This window comes from Enoplosus armatus, chromosome 15 (assembly GCF_043641665.1).
Source record: "Enoplosus armatus isolate fEnoArm2 chromosome 15, fEnoArm2.hap1, whole genome shotgun sequence".
Lineage (NCBI taxonomy): Eukaryota > Metazoa > Chordata > Actinopteri > Centrarchiformes > Enoplosidae > Enoplosus > Enoplosus armatus.
Window position 1 is genome coordinate 22,440,148 of NC_092194.1, and position 18,691 is coordinate 22,458,838.

General features: G+C 42.7%; 3 protein-coding genes across 3 annotated transcripts; all 3 read left to right on the top strand.

The window, feature by feature from the left end:
- The first annotated feature begins 1,393 nt into the window (after positions 1-1,393).
- hikeshi (heat shock protein nuclear import factor hikeshi) lies at positions 1,394-3,204 on the top strand. The gene has a single exon (XM_070920118.1). It carries the CDS (start codon positions 1,542-1,544, stop codon positions 2,136-2,138), a length of 597 nt encoding a protein of 198 aa, XP_070776219.1. The 5' UTR covers positions 1,394-1,541; the 3' UTR covers positions 2,139-3,204.
- Positions 3,205-3,862: 658 nt separating this feature from the next.
- On the top strand, positions 3,863-8,291 carry LOC139297445 (dehydrogenase/reductase SDR family member 13-like). The gene is made up of 5 exons (XM_070920117.1): positions 3,863-3,992; positions 5,326-5,444; positions 5,861-5,984; positions 6,384-6,710; positions 7,536-8,291. Exons 1-5 carry the CDS (start codon positions 3,863-3,865, stop codon positions 7,808-7,810), a joined length of 975 nt encoding a protein of 324 aa, XP_070776218.1. The 3' UTR covers positions 7,811-8,291.
- Positions 8,292-8,758: 467 nt separating this feature from the next.
- LOC139297444 (dehydrogenase/reductase SDR family member 13-like) lies at positions 8,759-13,834 on the top strand. The gene is made up of 6 exons (XM_070920116.1): positions 8,759-8,885; positions 9,692-9,810; positions 10,379-10,502; positions 11,449-11,621; positions 12,569-12,722; positions 13,103-13,834. Exons 1-6 carry the CDS (start codon positions 8,759-8,761, stop codon positions 13,360-13,362), a joined length of 957 nt encoding a protein of 318 aa, XP_070776217.1. The 3' UTR covers positions 13,363-13,834.
- The last annotated feature ends 4,857 nt before the right edge of the window (positions 13,835-18,691 follow it).

Consider the following 18,691-nt stretch of genomic DNA (forward strand, 5'->3'; position numbering starts at 1 on the left):
TCTTAATGTCACCGTACAAACAGCTGAGCCGCCCGCGACTGAACCGACCCGCTGATAGTCACTGTCAAGGCAGCGGAAATCATCAACAGACTGAATCCGGTTACCGTTTTTCAAAATAAACACACCAGGTTTGTTTGAAAAATCTACATTTTAATCAATTTCACAATATAACCTTGTACGTATGCAAGAAATGTAAGAAACATATTGGCATCTTAGTCATAAAATGTTGGTCAAAATGTTGCATTCCCACAGTAAAGACGTTTTGAGCGACTTAATTTACTATATACCTAAAATTTAAACCACTCATCATCGTACGTTCAGCCAGTTATATCACATATCACATTTTTGCAGTTATTAACCTACAACTACAGTCTTATGGTATTTCTTTTTTTATTGAAATGTATCGACACACATAAAGACAAAATTCAGCAGAATAAAGGGTGCATCGTTGTGCATACAAATATAATATAATTTCAAATGATATAAAACCAATATATAACAATGATGTTGTTTACCAACAATTGGTAAACAACTCGCAAAATAACTCCTCAGGAAACGCTGATTAGCTTTGTTTTCTGTTAACCTTTTGTTTTGTTCATGTGAAATGTATTCATAAGAATTTACAATAAAGCACAAAGAATTATTGTTACATTACAATCGTTATACTGTCTTAACCTTCAATGTCCCGTTTATTGAAAATAAGATCCTACAAATAGGTTCAAAATGTCGACGGGTGCAGAGTAAATGCGTAACTGACTCTGGTTCAATATTACAAAATGTACATTTATTGTTAATTTTTAATTATCTTTTTTTCATTTTTTAATCATTATTCTAAAAATGAAATTATTATAAAATAATTTTGATTTGCATTTTTTAAGGTGAAACTTTATTGCGACATGAAGTTGTTTCACGATATTTTAATTCTCACTTCCGGGTATGTTTACTCCCGCTACCTTAACTGCTCGGCTGGCACTACCAAGTCGATTAACGAATCATCGAGCGTCTACACTGCCAACAACTGAACCTTGGCACTATCTGGCCCTTTATCAAGTCTTACAGGCAGAACTCCTTGTATGTACCACCCCCGTCGAACCAGCCAGGTACTGTGGGTTACAGATGTTTTGAGGTTGTAGTTTGGGTCCGTCAGTCTTGGCGAAAAAAGCCCAAAATGTCCACAGCAGAGGGACCGATGTGCCTGTCAGGTCCGTCAGAGGGCCAAAAAATACCCGGTAAAGCCACTGACTGTTAGGTCGATAGTCGAGCAGCAGATCCAGAGTGGGCAGGACACAATGCCAGACTGTACTAGAAGTTTCTACCGGCCCGTTACAGCTGTCTTCATGAACTATATCAGTGGCAGCGGGAGTAAGTCCTCCGCCTTTTACCGGATAAAGAAGTTCCGCTGAGTTCTTCAGTAATTCGGACTGTTAGCAGGTCGGAGGCTCCTTCACTCAAACTAGCCAGCAGGCTAAGCTAAAGCTAAGGACTGTTTACAGTACAGTGTGCTGGCTAACACCGAGGCTAACGGCTAGCTGCCAGCGGGGATGTTCGGTTGTTTGGTCGCCGGCAGGTTGGTGCAGACGGTCGCGGTGCAGGTCGCCTCCGACAAGTTTGTGTTCAACCTGCCGGACTACGAGAACGTGAACCATGTGGTGGTATTCATGCTGGGCACGGAGCCGTTCCCCGCCGGCATGGGCGGCGCCGTCTACTTCTCCTTCCCGGACCCGGTGAGCGGCGGCCCGGTGTGGCAGCTGCTCGGATTCATCACCAACGACAAGCCCAGTGCCATCTTTAGGATCTCCGGGCTGAAGGCCGGGGAGGGCGGGGCGCACCCCTTCGGCATGATGGCGTCCTCCTCGTCGCCCACAGTGGCTCAGGTCGGTGTGTCGGTGGAGGCTCTGGAGCAGCTGGTCCAGCAGATCCCGGTGTCCAGCGCCGCCGTGTCCACCGTGGACTCCTTCCTGCAGTTCACCCAGAAGATGCTGGACAGTCTGTACAACTTCGCCTCGTCCTTCGCCGTGTCGCAGGCGCAGATGACGCCGAACCCCACGGAGACCTTCATCCCATCCAGCTGCGTCCTCAAGTGGTATGAAAACTTCCAGAGGAGGATGACACAGAACCCGAACTTCTGGAAAAACTGATGCAAGCAGAGACACTGGAGGAGGACATTAAACCAAAGACTGAACCACTTCCCACAGGTTCTAATAAAAGCCTCTGCCAGTTGTCTCCCTTCGTCTCTGATGCTCAGCTTCAGTTTCTAACATGGTCACGCTTCACTCACCTTTACATGTTTTTATTAAAACAAGCTTCAATCTCAGCCCTGGAAACAGCAGCTGACAAGAACTCTGTAACTTTACACCTGCTCTGAGGTGAAAACCAGCTGTAGAACAAGGAGATGTACAGGTGTCAAAGTGCTGAAAAACAAGTTCACAGACTACAGCACCAGTGGAAAAACAACCCAGAGAAGCCTTTAAGTGTTATTTACATTGTACGCAAGGCTGGATTCTGTTCCCATCATGTAGGTAGTTCAGATCTCCATGACAACTGAACAAACCCCATCAGCTGAGGATGACCAGGAGATGTGGTTGAAAGTTGAAACTAGTGATTATGTTTTAAGTATGGATTACTTTCACAATTCATTGATAAAATGTGATAAATTACAGAAGAATGCCGTCAGTGTCTTAAAAACCAAACTGATGTCTTCAGTTTGCTGGTTTTGTCCGACCAACAGTTTTACCCCGAAAAGATGTTCTTTTTTGTAAAGCTGAACGTCACATTTAGGAGGGTGGAACTCGGAGATGTTTGCTTCTATATCTCAACAAAATACAGTAACTCCGTCTGGATTTTCTACAAAAGTCTGAAATGTTGGTCAGAATAAGAAATTCGAATTTTCCCAGAAAAAGTTGTTTTTAGTTTCTTTCTGCTAAAAGAATCTTAACTCAAGCTCTACTTACTGGCTTTTTCCAGAGCTTTGAACCACATCACATGGGATTCCTCAGCAGATTTTAACTCAAGGTCCATTTAAACTGTTTCTGGAGCTTTTGGACCCCATTTAGTGGTCGTCAAGAGCAGACAGAGTTTGTCCAACTGTCACAGAGAAAGTTCAGTTTTTGTCCATTCTGACTGTAACTCTGTACTGTTTAAACAGAATCCATCAACAGCTGTTTTACAGCCAAAACACAGAATAAACATGACATAAAACCCAAACGACTGTTTCAAGTTCAAGAATAAACTTGATGGTTCAGGTTTGGATCATTACAAGGTTTTGTTTTTGATTCATTTCACCTATTTTTGCATCCCACTACAGAAAGCGAAGGACCTGATTTTAACTTATTTTTAAAAATGTTTATGAACTTTTTAATGTTAGTCTAAGTAGTTATGTAGGCGTGGTTTCAGGCTGAGTTTATATGTCTGCTGCATTTTAGGATTCTTTCAAGTTTCTCAAGTTAAGGTGGAGATTTCTTGCAGTGTAGTTTCACATCAGTGTTTTTGTTGTTCCTGATGAGGAAGATTCACCACACTGTCCAGTTAGTGGAAAGCAGAGGACAAGAAAGAAGGTTCAGTGGTTCTGGTCTCTTTGGAATCACTTATAGAATAATACTTAATAATAATAATAATAATAATAATAATATCCCTGCCTGCAGGGATTAAAGAACATCCTGTGTACAGGAAAGAGAGATTGGCTGTTGGGGGGGGGGAGTGGCTGCTGATACAGCCAATAAACTGTTAGAAAGAGGCCACACACACACACACACACACACACACACACACACACACACACACACACGCTGAGCCAGCTGCTGACTTGACAGCAGCTGCACGTTTTCTTCATTAAGCATCTGTACTTTGGTGTTTTGCAGTCAGGATGCTGCTGGAGCTGCTGCTGATCGGATTTCTGTTAGTCGGAGGATATTTTCTTCTTCATAAGACTTTTCTCAAGCTGCCCAGATGTAAAAGTACTGCAAAGTTACACGGGAAAACTGCCATCGTCACTGGTGAGTTTACACAGGCACAGTGTGTTCACAAGGAACTATTGCAAACATGCATATTGAGAACAGGAGTCTGACTGAGAAAACATGTTTCCAGGTGACGCTTGTGTTTATCTCTTTGTAAGAATGCTCATATAAATGTGGCAATCCGTCAATGAATGCTTAATAAGTTGTTAATAATCAGATCAGGTGTGTGTGTTTTGTGAGGAATGCACTGGCTACTCCACTCACAGCACCATCAAGGGTGGGGACAGAGGTAAGAAATGTGTAGGCACTATCAGCCATCTGCTGTTAGTCTGAACAAAGGGACAAAGAACCAGCTCAACCAAAGTGCAGACAATAAATGGACTTGGGACTGTCAGTGCACCTGTGTCAGCTGCCTGATTAGCACACCTGCTTCTGGGAGTGGCCTCCACTTCCAACAGTGTGATCTAATGGTCCAATCAGTCACAGGGAGGTTTCACAACCTTATATTAATGCCTTAAGCAATCCCTTTATAATGGGTGCCTCATTAGAGAGTGGTACTCACTGTATTTAAAGTTATATTAAAGTTATATAAAATGTCTGTCTGTATGTAAAAATAAAAATATTCATCTACAAGTTTGAAACACGTTTGTAGCTTCACAGAGAAAAGCAGCTTCTTTACTGGAAATACACGTCAGTTAATGGATTCCAGTGGTTCGTTGTCATGGTGGGAAAAAGGATGAAAACATCCATAGAAACTCGTGCCTGCAGCAAAGTCCATTACTAACACGTCTAAAGAAGTACACGATGTCATGAGGCTGTTCATTCAGGTTGCAGCCTAAAAGGACTCACAGTTTGATACTAAATGGACGTGCGTCATGTGTTATGTTATATGGAGATAACATCATTTCAGAGGGAAACAACAACTACAGCTCCCATGAGGCTTTGAGAGCCATAACGTTGTTTTTGTGTGGAAAAAAATGTTTCAAACGAGTGTCGCGTCAGTAAAGTAAAAGTAAAATTACTTTAAAGAAAAACAAGGGCAACAACAGATCCTAAATAGAATACATAAATGAAAACTAATGATGGTGCATTTTGTCCAAACACAACTTTGATTAACTCAGTTACAAAAAAAAACTTCTGGGAACCATGAACGTCGAAATTTTGTACCAATTCACTGAGTAGAGTGTGTCTCAAGTGTTGAGATATTTGAGAGGAGGTCATTAGGATTCATCAGCATGAATGTCATCAAATGTAACAGCAGACACTCTTTGAGGTATTTCAGTCTGAAACCAAACTGGTAGACCGACTGATGCAGCGTCGGCAGCATGGCTAATAAAAAGATACTCTCCGTGATTCTGTCCTTCCTCTCCAGGAGCAAACACCGGCATCGGTAAGACCACAGCGATGGACCTGGCTAGGAGGGGGGCGAGGGTGATCCTGGCCTGCAGGGACAGACGGCGAGCTGAGGCCGCCATCCAGGAAATCATCCAGGTAACAGCAAAGAAACACCATTAACATACCCCATTTGTTTAGACTTCAGTTATGATCATCTCTCAGTAAAAACACTTTTTCTCCAGAAATTGTTTGTCTGACTTTTCCACACTGACATCTGGTGTCCCTCAGGGCTACATCCCAGGTCCTCTTCTCTTTGGTATATGTTACCTGAAGGGTCTCATTTACATTGTTATGCTAATGATAGTTAATGACAGTTATAATGTGCCAACTCATGTGCCCGTTTCTCTACATCAGCGTTAGTTTGAGGATATTTGTTCTAAAAATAGATGAGAAACACAACACACATCTCCTGGCATGATAAGATCTGGAAAACCAAGCGATTGAATGGAGCTGGAAACTGTCCTGCGAGTGTTCAGTGTTTTCCAGCTTCTACTTGTCGTCCTTGAGATCAGGAGACAGGAAACAGCCAGGTGGTCTTCATGCAGCTGGACCTGGCCAGTCTGCAGTCTGTTCGCTCCTTCGCTGACAACTTCCACCGGTCCGAGTCCAGGCTGGATCTGCTCATCAACAACGCTGGTCGGTTGATGTCCTTTCAGACGTAGCCCCACAGCCCAGTCAGATTAACTAAAGTACCCCGTCATGGACACCACCTGTCATTGTTTTAAATGGGTTGATTTTCATTGATTTAAAACTGGATGTCATTTAACTTTTAACTGATTATGTAAAAACTGATATTCTTACGTTTTCACACAATTGAACGCTCAATATTTTGGTCGCTTTAGTCAAGTTTGCACTCTGCTTTGACTGGAAGCCGGATGTTTAAACCATTTCCAGCGACCTGTTCAGACTTCTTTGCTCGCTCACTAACTAGTGTTCATGCATTCTCAACATGTATGGAAGTCAGGACATGACAAAATAATTGACAGTTCGCTGAGCCCCAAGAGTAAGTTTATTGTTCCTGGTTTCTATCTTTAGGTCTGGTGAACGGCGGAAAGACGGAGGACGGCTTCGAGATGATCTTTGGCGTCAATCACCTGGGTCACTTCCTGTTGACGGTGTTGCTCCTGGACCGGCTGAAGGCGAGCGGGCCGAGCCGCGTGGTGACCGTGGCCTCCAAAGCGTACACGATGGGAAAGGTGGATTTCAACTGTCTGACGACTCACAGAGAGTTGGCTTTGGGCAGCAGCGACTATCAGCTCTTCCTGAAGTACTGCCACAGCAAACTGTGCAACGTCCTCTTCACCTACGAGCTCAATAAGAGACTGCGGGGCACCGACGTCACCTGCTACAGCCTCCACCCTGGTCAGTAGGCAACATCACTGCTGAGGATTTTACAAGTCTTGTGTTTGTGTGTTGTGTGCAGCTCTTATGGAAACCCATTTCTGCCAGGAAAAGGAAAAAAAAATGATGAAAAGTTAGAAATTATAAAAAAGAAATTAAGATAAGATATAAGTGCTACCTGTAAATTAAAACATTTACAAAGTTATGGCATAGTAAGCCAAAAGTTCAACTTTCTAAATAAAATGAAAAATACTAATGATAAAGTCAAAATTATGATACTGACAGAAATGTACTTCCATATGTATAAATTTAATGTATTGTTAGTATGTAAAAATGTTGAAACTAATACTAATATTGAATCAGAACTGCACATTTTGACTTAGTTTCTCTTGACTCTTGAGTATTTTTATTTTTGTCATTTATTAAATTCCATCAATATTTGTTTCCTGACAGAAATGGGCTTCCATATATTTAAATTGATGTATTGTTAGTTAGTATGTAAAAATTTGAACTTACTATCTCATTATTTTGACATAGTAAGATGTGTGTTTGTATAAAAGCCAATCTATTGACAGGCATTACAAATTAGCTTAGGCTATAAATGCTGAGGTACGTGGCATTGGTCCATGTAAACATCATGTAAATAAATAAATACAAATTTAACTTCATATCAATAATACTTTGTCTTATTGATTCACAATTTTGACTCAAGATGAGTATTTTTACTTTTGTCATTTGTTAGCCTACATTTAGTCCTTTTCTTCTGACAGAAATGGTCTTCCATACTTATTAATTGAATGTATTGTCAGTTAAACTGCTGATGTATTTTTGTTCTGCTCTATCCAGGAGCCATAAAGACGGAGATCTGTCGTTACACTGGTTTCTGGTGGAGGCTCTTCACGACACTCTTGGTCTTCCTTTTCGCCGGAGATGCTGAGTCCGGAGCCCAGACCACGCTCCACTGTGCCCTGGAGCAAGGCATCGACCACCTCAGCGGCCGCTACTTCACCCAGTGTGCTCCGCTGATGAATATCGAGTCGAAGGCGAGAGACGACGCCGTGGCCAAGAAACTGTGGGAGCTCAGCGAGAGTTTCTGCGGTCTGTCCGAAAACCAAACCTGAAATCTGAGCTGTGTTTTTAATCCCTGACTAATTCTACAAACTAATAATTATGAGACACTAAGTGATGATTATGAGAAGAGGACCTTGATCTACCTAAAGGTGCCTGATTTGTTGCCTCACAACAACAGGGTTCAGGGTGTCTAAGATATATAATATATATACATGTGACATATGTAATGTACATCTATGGCCATATATCAAAAGTTTCAAAAAAGTCCAGAAAGTTTCAAAAGACACCAAATCTTGATGGAATGATGCAGCCATAAAAATATGGAGTTTAAATATTTCCCTCAGTGGAAACATCGTAGAGCTTCAGTGAAGAGCTGAACAACATGATATAAAATATATAAGATACTTTTTATGAAACGTAATCCTAAATGTTCAGATGACTAAACTTTACTAAACACTGTTTTATTACCTTCATACTTAACAATGATCATTGTTTATTGTCTAATAAATCAAACACTTTTCAAATCCACGTGTCCACGGAATAGTTTAGATTATCAATGTCGTATGATTTTATTCCTCTATCTTTGTTTTATTGTTTGTTTTGAGTAAAGCACTAATATTGGTTTTGAAAAGTGCTATACAAATAAACGTTATTACTGTTATATATTGTGTTTTTTTGTCCTGTAGAACTTTTCTCTTTGTTTCTACTCTTACAGACATTATCTTATTATCAGGGTTTATTTTGAAGGTTTTGACGGTTCAGGGTAAATCAGTAGGTAAAAGGTCAAGGAGCAGCAGGAGTTTCAGTGAAACATCAGTGCTGACTGATGAGGAATACCTGCAGCACCGGTCGGAGAAGCCTGAGCTGTGACTCACCTGCCCGCCTCAGGCAGGTAGAACTGGTCCGACAGGTGAGTCCCACCAGGTGTATAAAATGACAGAGCTCAGCACCTGAGTCAGTCAGTGATCCTCAGGTGGATCAGACAGCTGAAATAAACCATGTTTCACCTGCTGCTGCTGGCCGGTGTGATTCTGGGAGCATACCTCATCCTCATACAGACTCTCTTCAAAAGATCCAAATGTAAAGGAAACGCAGCGATGGCCGGGAAGACCATCATCATCACAGGTGAGACTGACGGACGTTATTACAGGCAAAAAGGTTTCTAAATGATCATATAATAATAAGTACATACAACAACAACATCATGGAGAGTGTAAGTATATATATATATATATATATATATATATATACACAACAATAAGATTTCTTAATGTGTGAATTAAAGTTGCTGCAAATGAATTAAATGATTTCTAAATGGAATGATAAAAAATACTTTTTTAAAAAGACAATCACAATGATTTATGAATTGTTTAAATGTCAGAATAAATAAACAGACATCGACTAGAACAAGTGCAGAAACAACCTGTACTGTCTTATTATTGGTGCAAAGATCCATCAGGTAGAGTTTAACCAGACTGAGAGCCATGCTAACAGCTCTGTGAGCATGTACTAAGACACAGTGGTGCTTTGAGCTAAATGCTAACATCAGCAAGCTAATGTTTAGCAGCTATAATGTTCACCATGTTCACCATCTCATTTTAGCGTGTTAGCATGCTAACATTAGCTCATTAGCAGTAAACACAGAGTCCAGCTGAGGCTGATGAACGTCATCAGTTCTGCAGGTATTTGGTCATAAACCAAAGTGTTGGACACATGAACATGTTGACCTGATGGTGGCGCTGATGAAGAGTCAGAGGATCACCAGAGTTACTACAGTTCATCCTGAGGGGACCATGAAGGTCTGAACCACATCTCATCACAGTCCATCCAGCAGCTGGTGAGATGTTCCAGTCTGGACCAGAGTAGAGCCACACTAGCTTGAATAAAAAAAGACTCTATTGTAGCTGACAGTTTGTGTTCTCGTGCTGCAGGAGGGAACACCGGCATCGGTAAAGCCACGGCCCTGCACCTGGCAAGGAAGGGAGCCAGAGTGATCCTGGCCTGCCGAAACCGGGACAAAGCAGAGACCGCCATCAGAGATATACAACAGGTACAACAAGAAGAATCATGTCAGACGCTCCATTCAGGCTTGTTTAAATCCCTGTCTGTCCTGCAACATGTCACTGCGTGTTCAGGAGTGGTTGTTTGGGCGGTGAACCACAGCTCAGAAACCAGGCTGTGAAACTACAGATGTCCACAGTAAACAGAGCTATAGATCATTTTCCTTTGAGATCTCGACATTATGAGCTTCAGTTCAAGTAAAAGCAATGACAGCAGTTATGGTGAAGTGCGAGCACTGAAACTTTAATTGAAGCATTGAAATGAGGAAATGAGGTTTTATTTTATTTATTAGCTTCAGGAGTTGAAGAGTCAGTTGGAGTTGAAGTGACCTTTAAACTATTGCTATGAGCTGAACTGCAGTTCGGGAAAAGATGTGGGTGAATGTGGTATCGCTGCCCGACGAAGCGTCAACACTGAAAGAGTTAAACAATTAGCACAGAAATGAGCTTCAGTGTACTGAAAGGGGATGAACTCTCAGTTGAAATGCTGAAAGGAGTTGAAGTCTAATGTTGGTAAATATCCAACATTATGTTCAACTGATGACGATCTTGTTCCAGGAAACAGGAAGTACTGACGTGCACTACATGCAGTTGGACCTGGCCAGTCTGAAGTCTGTCCGCTGCTTCGCCGAAACCTTCCTGAAAACTCAGTCCAGGCTGGATCTGCTCATCAACAACGCTGGTACACACACACACACACACACACACACTATTACACAAAGACACATTGTTTATTACTTTTATAAAAGTGAGACAAGAATGTGACCAAACCCTGAACGTCAAGCTCTGCTGGCCACAGGTTTCCATTCACATTGTGACCTTTGACAGCAGCAGGAGAACAGGTGTGCTGTACCTGTTACGTTCATTTAGGTCAGACAGTGAGCCAGAAGTTACAACACCAGGGAACACCAGATATGGAATGCAGCCTTAATTAAGTCATAACTGGTTTCACCTAAAACAAATTGTTCACTGGGACAAACGTCTGCTGACCATCGTCGTCATCTTGACAATTCAGCTGACACCAGAATTCAATTCAACTTATTATGCACATTTAATATTTTATACTTATTTTTTAACTTTTCAATTAGTAATTTCTTAGATCAGGTTTTCGCCATCATGCTTAATATTCTTTATTAAACGTACCCATCCGTCCATTTAAATTTTCTTGATCATTAATTTCTTTTATGAATTTATTAAATTTAGATTTTTTGAGAAAGAATGTAATATACTTTATTTAAGTTTGTATTTTCTTTGTTTGTTGACATTTTTTATTATTTGATGTTTGGATTTAATGTTTTAGTCAAACAAGTTAGTGAGTCCCGTGACTGAATGAAGAATGGATATCTTCCTTTTTAAAATTAAACTCGAGACAAACAGGGAGATTCTGAAATGTTTTTATATTTCATATCCATATTTTTGACATGTACTTCCTGTCTCGTGTTAAAGTGTCTTTCCTTTGAATAGCACTTCCCGGGGTTGTCCTCTGTGGATGTTCAGGCATCACAGAGACGACTGGTTGGTGTTTGGGATAACGTTGGATTCAGGTTGCGATGAAGAGAAACACTGATTGATGGGGAAACAGATTTTGACCGCAGACATCTTCACATGTAAACCTGTCTGTCTCGTAGGTCTGGTGGCTGACGGGCGGACAGAAGACGGTTTTGGTATCCAATTTGGGGTGAACCACCTGGGCCACTTCCTGTTGACCTGCCTGCTGCTGGAGCGTCTGAAGGAGGCGGAGGGAGGACGAGTGGTCACTTTGTCCTCCATGGCTCACCGCTGGGGACACATCGACTTCAACGTGAGCTTTTAAATCACTAAATCAACACACACACAAAGGTTCTGCGGTGAGGCTCACACTTAAACTCACAGTCAGCTCCTTTCAAAGATTACACTTTAATGTTCACTTCAGATAAAAAAAATAATAGGACTGAGTGAACGTGAACCATGACAACATCTCAGTTTTCCATTCTTTGTCCCATTTCATTTTCCAGTTTTTACCTCTCAACAGTTCTACGTTACTCAACCTATAGTTCACTTCAACTCCCTGTAGAAAACTCAGTGCTTGGAGTTCATTTTACAGAGTGCTTGTACTTGAGTACAGAACTACAACAGTACTACGTTTTACCAGTCCAACAGTCCTACCGCTGGAGGAATTGGAGGTTCCACTTCTGTCAGTAAACTTCAGTTCATTTTCAGGACTTAATTAGCACTTCCATTTGAATCGACAGACGAGCTCCAGCTTCAGTTCACTTCAGTTCACTTTACCTCCTTCAGTGGTTTCACTTCAAGTGATTTTACTGCTTTCTTGTTTGCTTTCATCCTTCGATCGTTTTCCTCAGTGGTGTACACAAGTACAATTTTGAGGTAATTGTACTTTACTTCAGTTTTATACTTTTATACTTTTTACTCCACTACATTTATCTGACAGTTACCTTTCAAATGAACATTTCACATTAAAAACATGATACGCTTGTAAAATACAACACAATATAAAATCAGAGTGTAGTTGTGTCCCCTCGTCATGTTTCAGGTTTCTCGGAGTTGTTGTCAGTTCCACCAAAGAGACATTTAGGAACTGGTTCTTCGGTTTCAGGATTCCTTCGTGTTCAGGTGTCACAATATGTCACATTCATACTCCTCTGTCAACACCTGGAGACATGATGCATGCCTTTCCATGTCACTGTACTCAGTACCGATCCCTGTCACTCAGGTGATCCTGAGCTAATGAAGCTGTGTTGTGTTCAGGCCCTGGCGGCGAGCGGACACCTGGGCACCGGCAGGTACAGCTGGCAGTTCTTCCAGGCCTACTGCAACAGTAAACTGTGTAACGTGCTCTTCACCCACGAGCTCGCCAAGAGGCTGAAAGGAACCAACGTCACCTGCTACAGCGTCCACCCAGGTAACATGCACCAAACAAACTCCTACTAAATACCTTTATATCTTACTAATGTGCTTTGCCAAATATGTTTTGGAGCCTCAGTTACGCTTTCAGTGTGACGTCCCCCCTGAGGTCCTGAAGGTGAGGTCATGGCCTCTCACAGTCTCCGTACTGGCAGACAGGAAGTATTTTTCTAGGTCCTCCTACCATGTAGATGCATTAATACTGACTCCTGAGGTAGACATTGTGTTATCATTGAAAAGGTTAACAATAGCCACCTTTAAACCTTTGAACCCACAGGCAAGAAGTTGACCTTTAAACTGACGTATTCTGCAGCTTTTTCTTTAGTATCCATGGTTTTTTTAAACCCTGTGTGTCTCTCGACCCTCTCGTTCTTGCAGGTGTCGTTCGGACCGAGCTGTCACGTAACGTCAGCCTGTGGCAGAAGGTTTTCATCGAGCCTGTGGCTCAGCTGCTGTTCCTGGACCCGGAGGCCGGAGCTCAGACCACGCTGCACTGCTCCCTGCAGGAGGGAATCGAACCTCTGAGCGGACGTTACTTCTCCTGCTGTGCCACACAGGAAGTATCCGCCCGGGCCAAAGACAACAACGTGGCCCGGAAACTGTGGGAAGTCAGCGAGATGCTCTGTGGACTCTCTTAAGGTGAACGACCACGAAGGACCTTAAGATTCTTCTCTACCTTAAATGGATCGTTAAGTCCAAGAACTCTGAACTCTCCCTCTGATAAAAACTGTGTATTCAGGTGTTGAAGTGTGATAAGTTGGCCTTTGTTGGCCAATACTTTGTGAAGGTCTAGTTTTATTGTGTAGCATCTTTTTTTGTTGGGCTGACGGTGGCCGGCTGGAAAAACGTAATATATCGCCCAACCCTAGTGTGTAACTAACGATTGCTTTCTAAGTGTAACATTTAGCCAGCTAGCTGTAACTTACATGGCATGGATCTGACGCTGGTTGCTGCGTAACGTTAGCTGATTAAGTCACTCGCAAACGGTAAGCTAGTTTGTATGACAGAGCCAATGGTCCACATTACAGACAGTGACGTTGTTCTAAATATGAGTGTAAATCAGTCCGACTTTCTGAAAACACCACATAAAACCTTTAAATGTTGAAACAATGCCATTGGTCAGGGGTCCTCTTATAAACATGGGATGTGTGTTTACATGAGTCAGATGTATGTGGCCAATAAAGCTGATGATTCTGACTCATGTTGCTAGCTAGCTAACAAGGTAGAAGATGGGGAGATGCAAGTTTAATGACATATGGTTAGAGGAGGATTAGTTCTGGAGGTGTTTGGTGCCGCCAGGAAACGAAGCAAGGAGTAATTCATGCTGAAAGGCTTTCACGTTAAGGACCGTGGGCGTGAAAGCTGTTGAATTCCACATGAAATCTGAAAAGCATCAGCAGGACACAGCGGCAACTAGGGGGGCTATGCTAATGGTCACGTTGGTGGCACCTGAAACTTCGTCCTGCCCTTGCAGCTTCTCAACAGTTGGCATTAAGCAAACGGTAAGCAGGCACCATTCATTCAGGTGGAATAATGACACCTGGAGCGTCTTTTGTCCACGCTGCGCAAAGTCTTCTTCAGCACATCCCAAAGATTCTCAATGGGGCTGAGGTCTGGACTCTGTGGTGGCCAATCCATGTGTGAAAATGATGTCTCATGCTCCCTGAACCACTCATTCACAATGTGAGCCCGATGAATCCTGGCATTGTCATCTTGGAATATGCCCGTGCCATCAGGGAAGAAAAACTCCATTACACTTAATGTAAAGACCTGGTCATTCAGTATATTCAGGTAGTCAGCTGACCTCATTCTTTGGGCACATAACGTTGCTGAATCTAGACCTGACCAACTGCAGCAACCCCAGATCATAACACTGCCCCCACAGGCTTGTACGGTAGGCACTAGGCATGATGGGTGCATCACTTCATCCGCCTCCCTTCTTACCCTGATGCGCCCATCACTCTGGAACAGAGTAAATCTGGACTCATCGGACTACATGACCTTCTTCCATTGCTCCAGAGTCCAATCTCTATGCTCCCTAGCAAACTGAAGCCTTTTTTTCCGATTAGCCTCACTGATCAATGTTTTTTAGGGCTACACAGCTGTTTAGTCCCAATCCCTTGAGTTCCCTTCGCATCACCAAACGTTTAAGTGATCTCCGATCACCATCATCCAAGAGTTTGTTCCGACCACATTTCTTCCTCGAAGATGATGGTTCACCACTATCCTTCCAGCTTTTAATAATGCGTTGGATGGTTCTTAACCCGATTTTAGTAGTTTCAGCAATCTCCTTAGTTGTTTTCTTTGCTTGATGCAGGCCAATAATTTGACCCTTCTGAAACAGATTAACATCCTTTCCAGGACCACAGGATATGTCTTCCGACATGGTTGTTTAAGAAATGAGAAGCTACTCACCGCATCAGCTGGGGTTAAATAAGTTGTTGCCAGCTGAAACATATTCATCACTGCAGTATCCAATTGAAGGCTCTAGTTAAATCCAGGTGGCGACTTTTCTTTTGGACGGGCAGGGTATTATGAAGCTCATCATTACGCTCGAACTGTTCTCTGGTTGGTTTATCGTTTGAATTGAGAAGTTTGAATTGACAGTATCGTCAGCACTGAACAACAGAGAGGAACGTTCACATTTAGATTTCCAAAGTAGGACTCAATAAATTGTCTCTTTTCTATCAAAGAAATTACTATTATTATAATTATATTTGTTGATGTCTTAAAACTCTTTGACTTTAAAAATGGTGGAAGAACCCTGTATTCTTTGTAAGGAACCTGCAGTTTTTATACATTCATTTTCCATGTATTTTGAATATTATTTCTGACCCTCCAATAAAAGTAATTGTTTTTACTGCATCGCAAAATACATTTTTATATGTCTTGTATGAATGTTTAGCTTCTTTTGTCTTAGCTTTTAAGAGATTCCTTATTCCAAATGTTTTTCTTTCTGCATGCATTTTGTATGGCCTTAGTTAACCAACAAATCATTTTACTTGTTTACTGAAGGACAAGGTTTTTCATAAAGAGCAGCTAATATGGACACAAATCTCAGGCTTCATCATTCACACAGACCTCAGATTCCAATCGTGTTTGGAATAAATGACAAATAGATTATCAAAGTAGGTGCAGATTAATTTCCTTTATATCAAATAAACAATTAATATGTCTAATGGCTTCAGCTCTGCCCAGAATCAGTATGTGGTGTAACCCTATCTGCTCAGCTGGAGCTCATCTCATCATCATCCTCTCTCCTTCCTCCTGCTGTCTCCTGCCCAGCTGTTCCTCAGGACAGACAGCAGAGCTTCCTCAGTGGTTTCAGTCTGCAGCTCTTTTCTTTCTTCTCTTTCCTGCTGGAAATCTGTAGTGACCTCAACCCACCGAGTCACTCTTAAGGCTTTAAATCAGTCAGTTCCCTCCTCATACATATGTTTTTACTATTATAATAAGTCTGTGTGCAGAGCAGAACGTTCTTCTGTCAATGTTAGCAGCAACATGTCCAAATGTTAGCTCATGGAATAAACTCATCATTCTAAAGTGCTGCTGTTTTAGTTGAGTAGTCTCGAAGTCAAACGGCCACTGAGGCACCGAAAGAAAAGAATCTTATGCAGGAAAGTAGGTGGAGTAAGTCCACTGTCCGGGCAAGCGGGACGTTTTCGTGTGGTTTATTTGACCATTTTAGCAAACACACAAAGAACGATGGCATCTGCAGTAAAAAACCATTAATCCTGGTCCTATGCCTGCCTACTGACCTATAGAGTCACCTGATGCGCCCAAACCTTCAAAATAAAAGCATTAAAATATTCAAATGAACTAAAATACTGATATTGTAAAGAAACGTATTCAGCTGCGTTAAATACAACAGCAACAAAATAAACTGTTAATTTTTAAATATTACAAAACAATGAATAGCTCCAACAAGTTATTTACCTAAAGTTTATCAAGACGTTTTTAGCAGTAGGCTACAAAACATTACATTAAAACTGCTTGGAACCACCAGCACACACACGTTATACGAGTCGAGCGTGTCAACATGTAGTAACTCTTCTGCACTGTTAACAATGACAGGGCTGCTACACCCGTTAGCCGTCAGTTAGCTTTAATAATGTCTTTACATTAATGAAGGACAAACTGTTTTTATCACATTACTGTCAAATCACAATAAAGAATGTAGGCTACATCCACACTTTAATTATTCCTCTACACAAAACCATGGCTGCAGATAGTTGAGAGAGGGAAGCTCCTATTTATACCCAACACGACACATGAAGGCTTCCACGCACAGCTGTGGTGTAACAGGTGGTCACCCAGCCGCGTCAGGATGTCGTAACCGCACACCGTCAGCAGCCGGATGGGTGAAGGCCGAGGGGGCATCTGGGGTGGTGGAGGAAACTGCCCCCTCGGGGCGCCCGCCGAGGTACTGGATCGCTCTCCGCATCCAGGAGAGTGCGAGACCTCAGCTGTGCAATCACCCTCTGGTCACAGGACAGGCAAACAGTCCTGTACAGCCCGGCCTCTACCATGGACCCGGTGCATAAGGGCTGGGGGCACGTCAGCTGTAGACGCCAGATCTGGTGTGGCATCCAGAGGGACTGAGGATTGAGGGGGGGTAACACCAGAGATTGGGCTCACTGATGAGCCGAGGCCTCCCCCGGCTGTCCCTGGTAAACGGCACCCGGCCGATCCGCTGCTGCTCCTCAGTGAGAGCTGCCCCCCAGGCAGCAGCTGGAGAGAGAACCGGAGGAACATGCAGAGCACATCACTTTATGAGGGAGGGCAGCATTGAAAGGCAACGGTCTGAGAGACAGTCTTACCTCGGCACTGCAGGAGGTGGGGGGAGGGAGGAAGGCTGGCTCGGACAACTCCTCCTGCCGTCCTTCCTCCAGGGCGGGGGCCTGCAGAGCTGTAGGAGGAGCTCCTGGGGCCATGGTGGCTGCAGGTGGTGGTGAGGAGGGAGCTGGTGATCCTGCTGGCTGGAAATCTATAATAAGTCAGTTCACAAAGAGGCTGAATGAGGCAGGATGGTCAGAGGCGGGCAGGGTCGAAACCAGGAGATCAGTCCAATAAACGCTGGAGAGTCTTGCATGGAGAACAAAGAACAATCTGACAGCAGGTGAGTGGAGAGGAGCAGCCTAAACACCTGAGAGGTGGGCGTGGCCAGCAATCAGGTGAAGCAGAGCAGAGGTGAGTGAAAAATGAGTGAGGTGACAGAAGTGAGGAGAGAGGCAGACTGTGACGGCGGGCAGTTTGTTTGTTGAGTTTTCTTCAGTTCCAAGTTTTTGTTGGACTTCCTGGGATTTGTTGCTCAGTTTCTCTTTATTCATTTATCTAATTTACTCATTTAACATTTACTGCAGTCGCCTGAGGTGAGAGCATTAAACTGTAAAACCAAACAAATACACAGTTGTTCATTTGTAGGAGACGCTTAACATGTGAGACGTCAGCAGACGAACGTGTTTGAACTGTTCCTGTAATGACTCAGTCACCCATTTAATGGACTTGTAGATGAGTATTCATTCAGTAATTAATCAATTAAGTAAATAATGAATCAGTGTTTGTTTGATTTTAAAACCAGACAAATCTGTCAGCTTCTTTTCTTTGGGAAAAGTTGTATTTGACTGAGAGCATTTATATTTTTAACCTGCAACAACATCTCCCAGATGGCATGGTGGCGGCAGCAGAGGAGAGGAACCAGGAGCACCGTGAACTACGACCTACATGCATTGTGCTTCATAATATCACTGAAGAGCGCAAGGTGCCTCACTGTGGTGGAAGAGTTGATCATTCACAGCCCCAAGTAGGAGGCCCTGACCCTCCACTGCAGCGCTGCAGCACTGCAGCGCTGCTGGACCAGCTGGATGGTTAATGAGAGATCAACCTTTATTTTACTTGTCTTTTCGTCAATATAAAGGGTTAGTATGGTGACATACTATGGCTTTTCCTTCTATTTTTTAAATATGT

Bases quoted from the DNA above. Each gene is read 5' to 3' on its own strand.
- LOC139297444 (XM_070920116.1), top strand. From the start codon at position 8,759: ATGTTTCACCTGCTGCTGCTGGCCGGTGTGATTCTGGGAGCATACCTC. The intron at 8,886-9,691 runs GTGAGACTGACG...CTCGTGCTGCAG, and splicing joins GAAGACCATCATCATCACAG to GAGGGAACACCGGCATCGGT. The intron at 9,811-10,378 runs GTACAACAAGAA...ATCTTGTTCCAG, and splicing joins CCATCAGAGATATACAACAG to GAAACAGGAAGTACTGACGT.
- hikeshi (XM_070920118.1), top strand. From the start codon at position 1,542: ATGTTCGGTTGTTTGGTCGCCGGCAGGTTGGTGCAGACGGTCGCGGTG.
- LOC139297445 (XM_070920117.1), top strand. From the start codon at position 3,863: ATGCTGCTGGAGCTGCTGCTGATCGGATTTCTGTTAGTCGGAGGATAT. The intron at 5,445-5,860 runs GTAACAGCAAAG...CCTTGAGATCAG, and splicing joins CCATCCAGGAAATCATCCAG to GAGACAGGAAACAGCCAGGT. The intron at 5,985-6,383 runs GTCGGTTGATGT...TTCTATCTTTAG, and splicing joins TCTGCTCATCAACAACGCTG to GTCTGGTGAACGGCGGAAAG.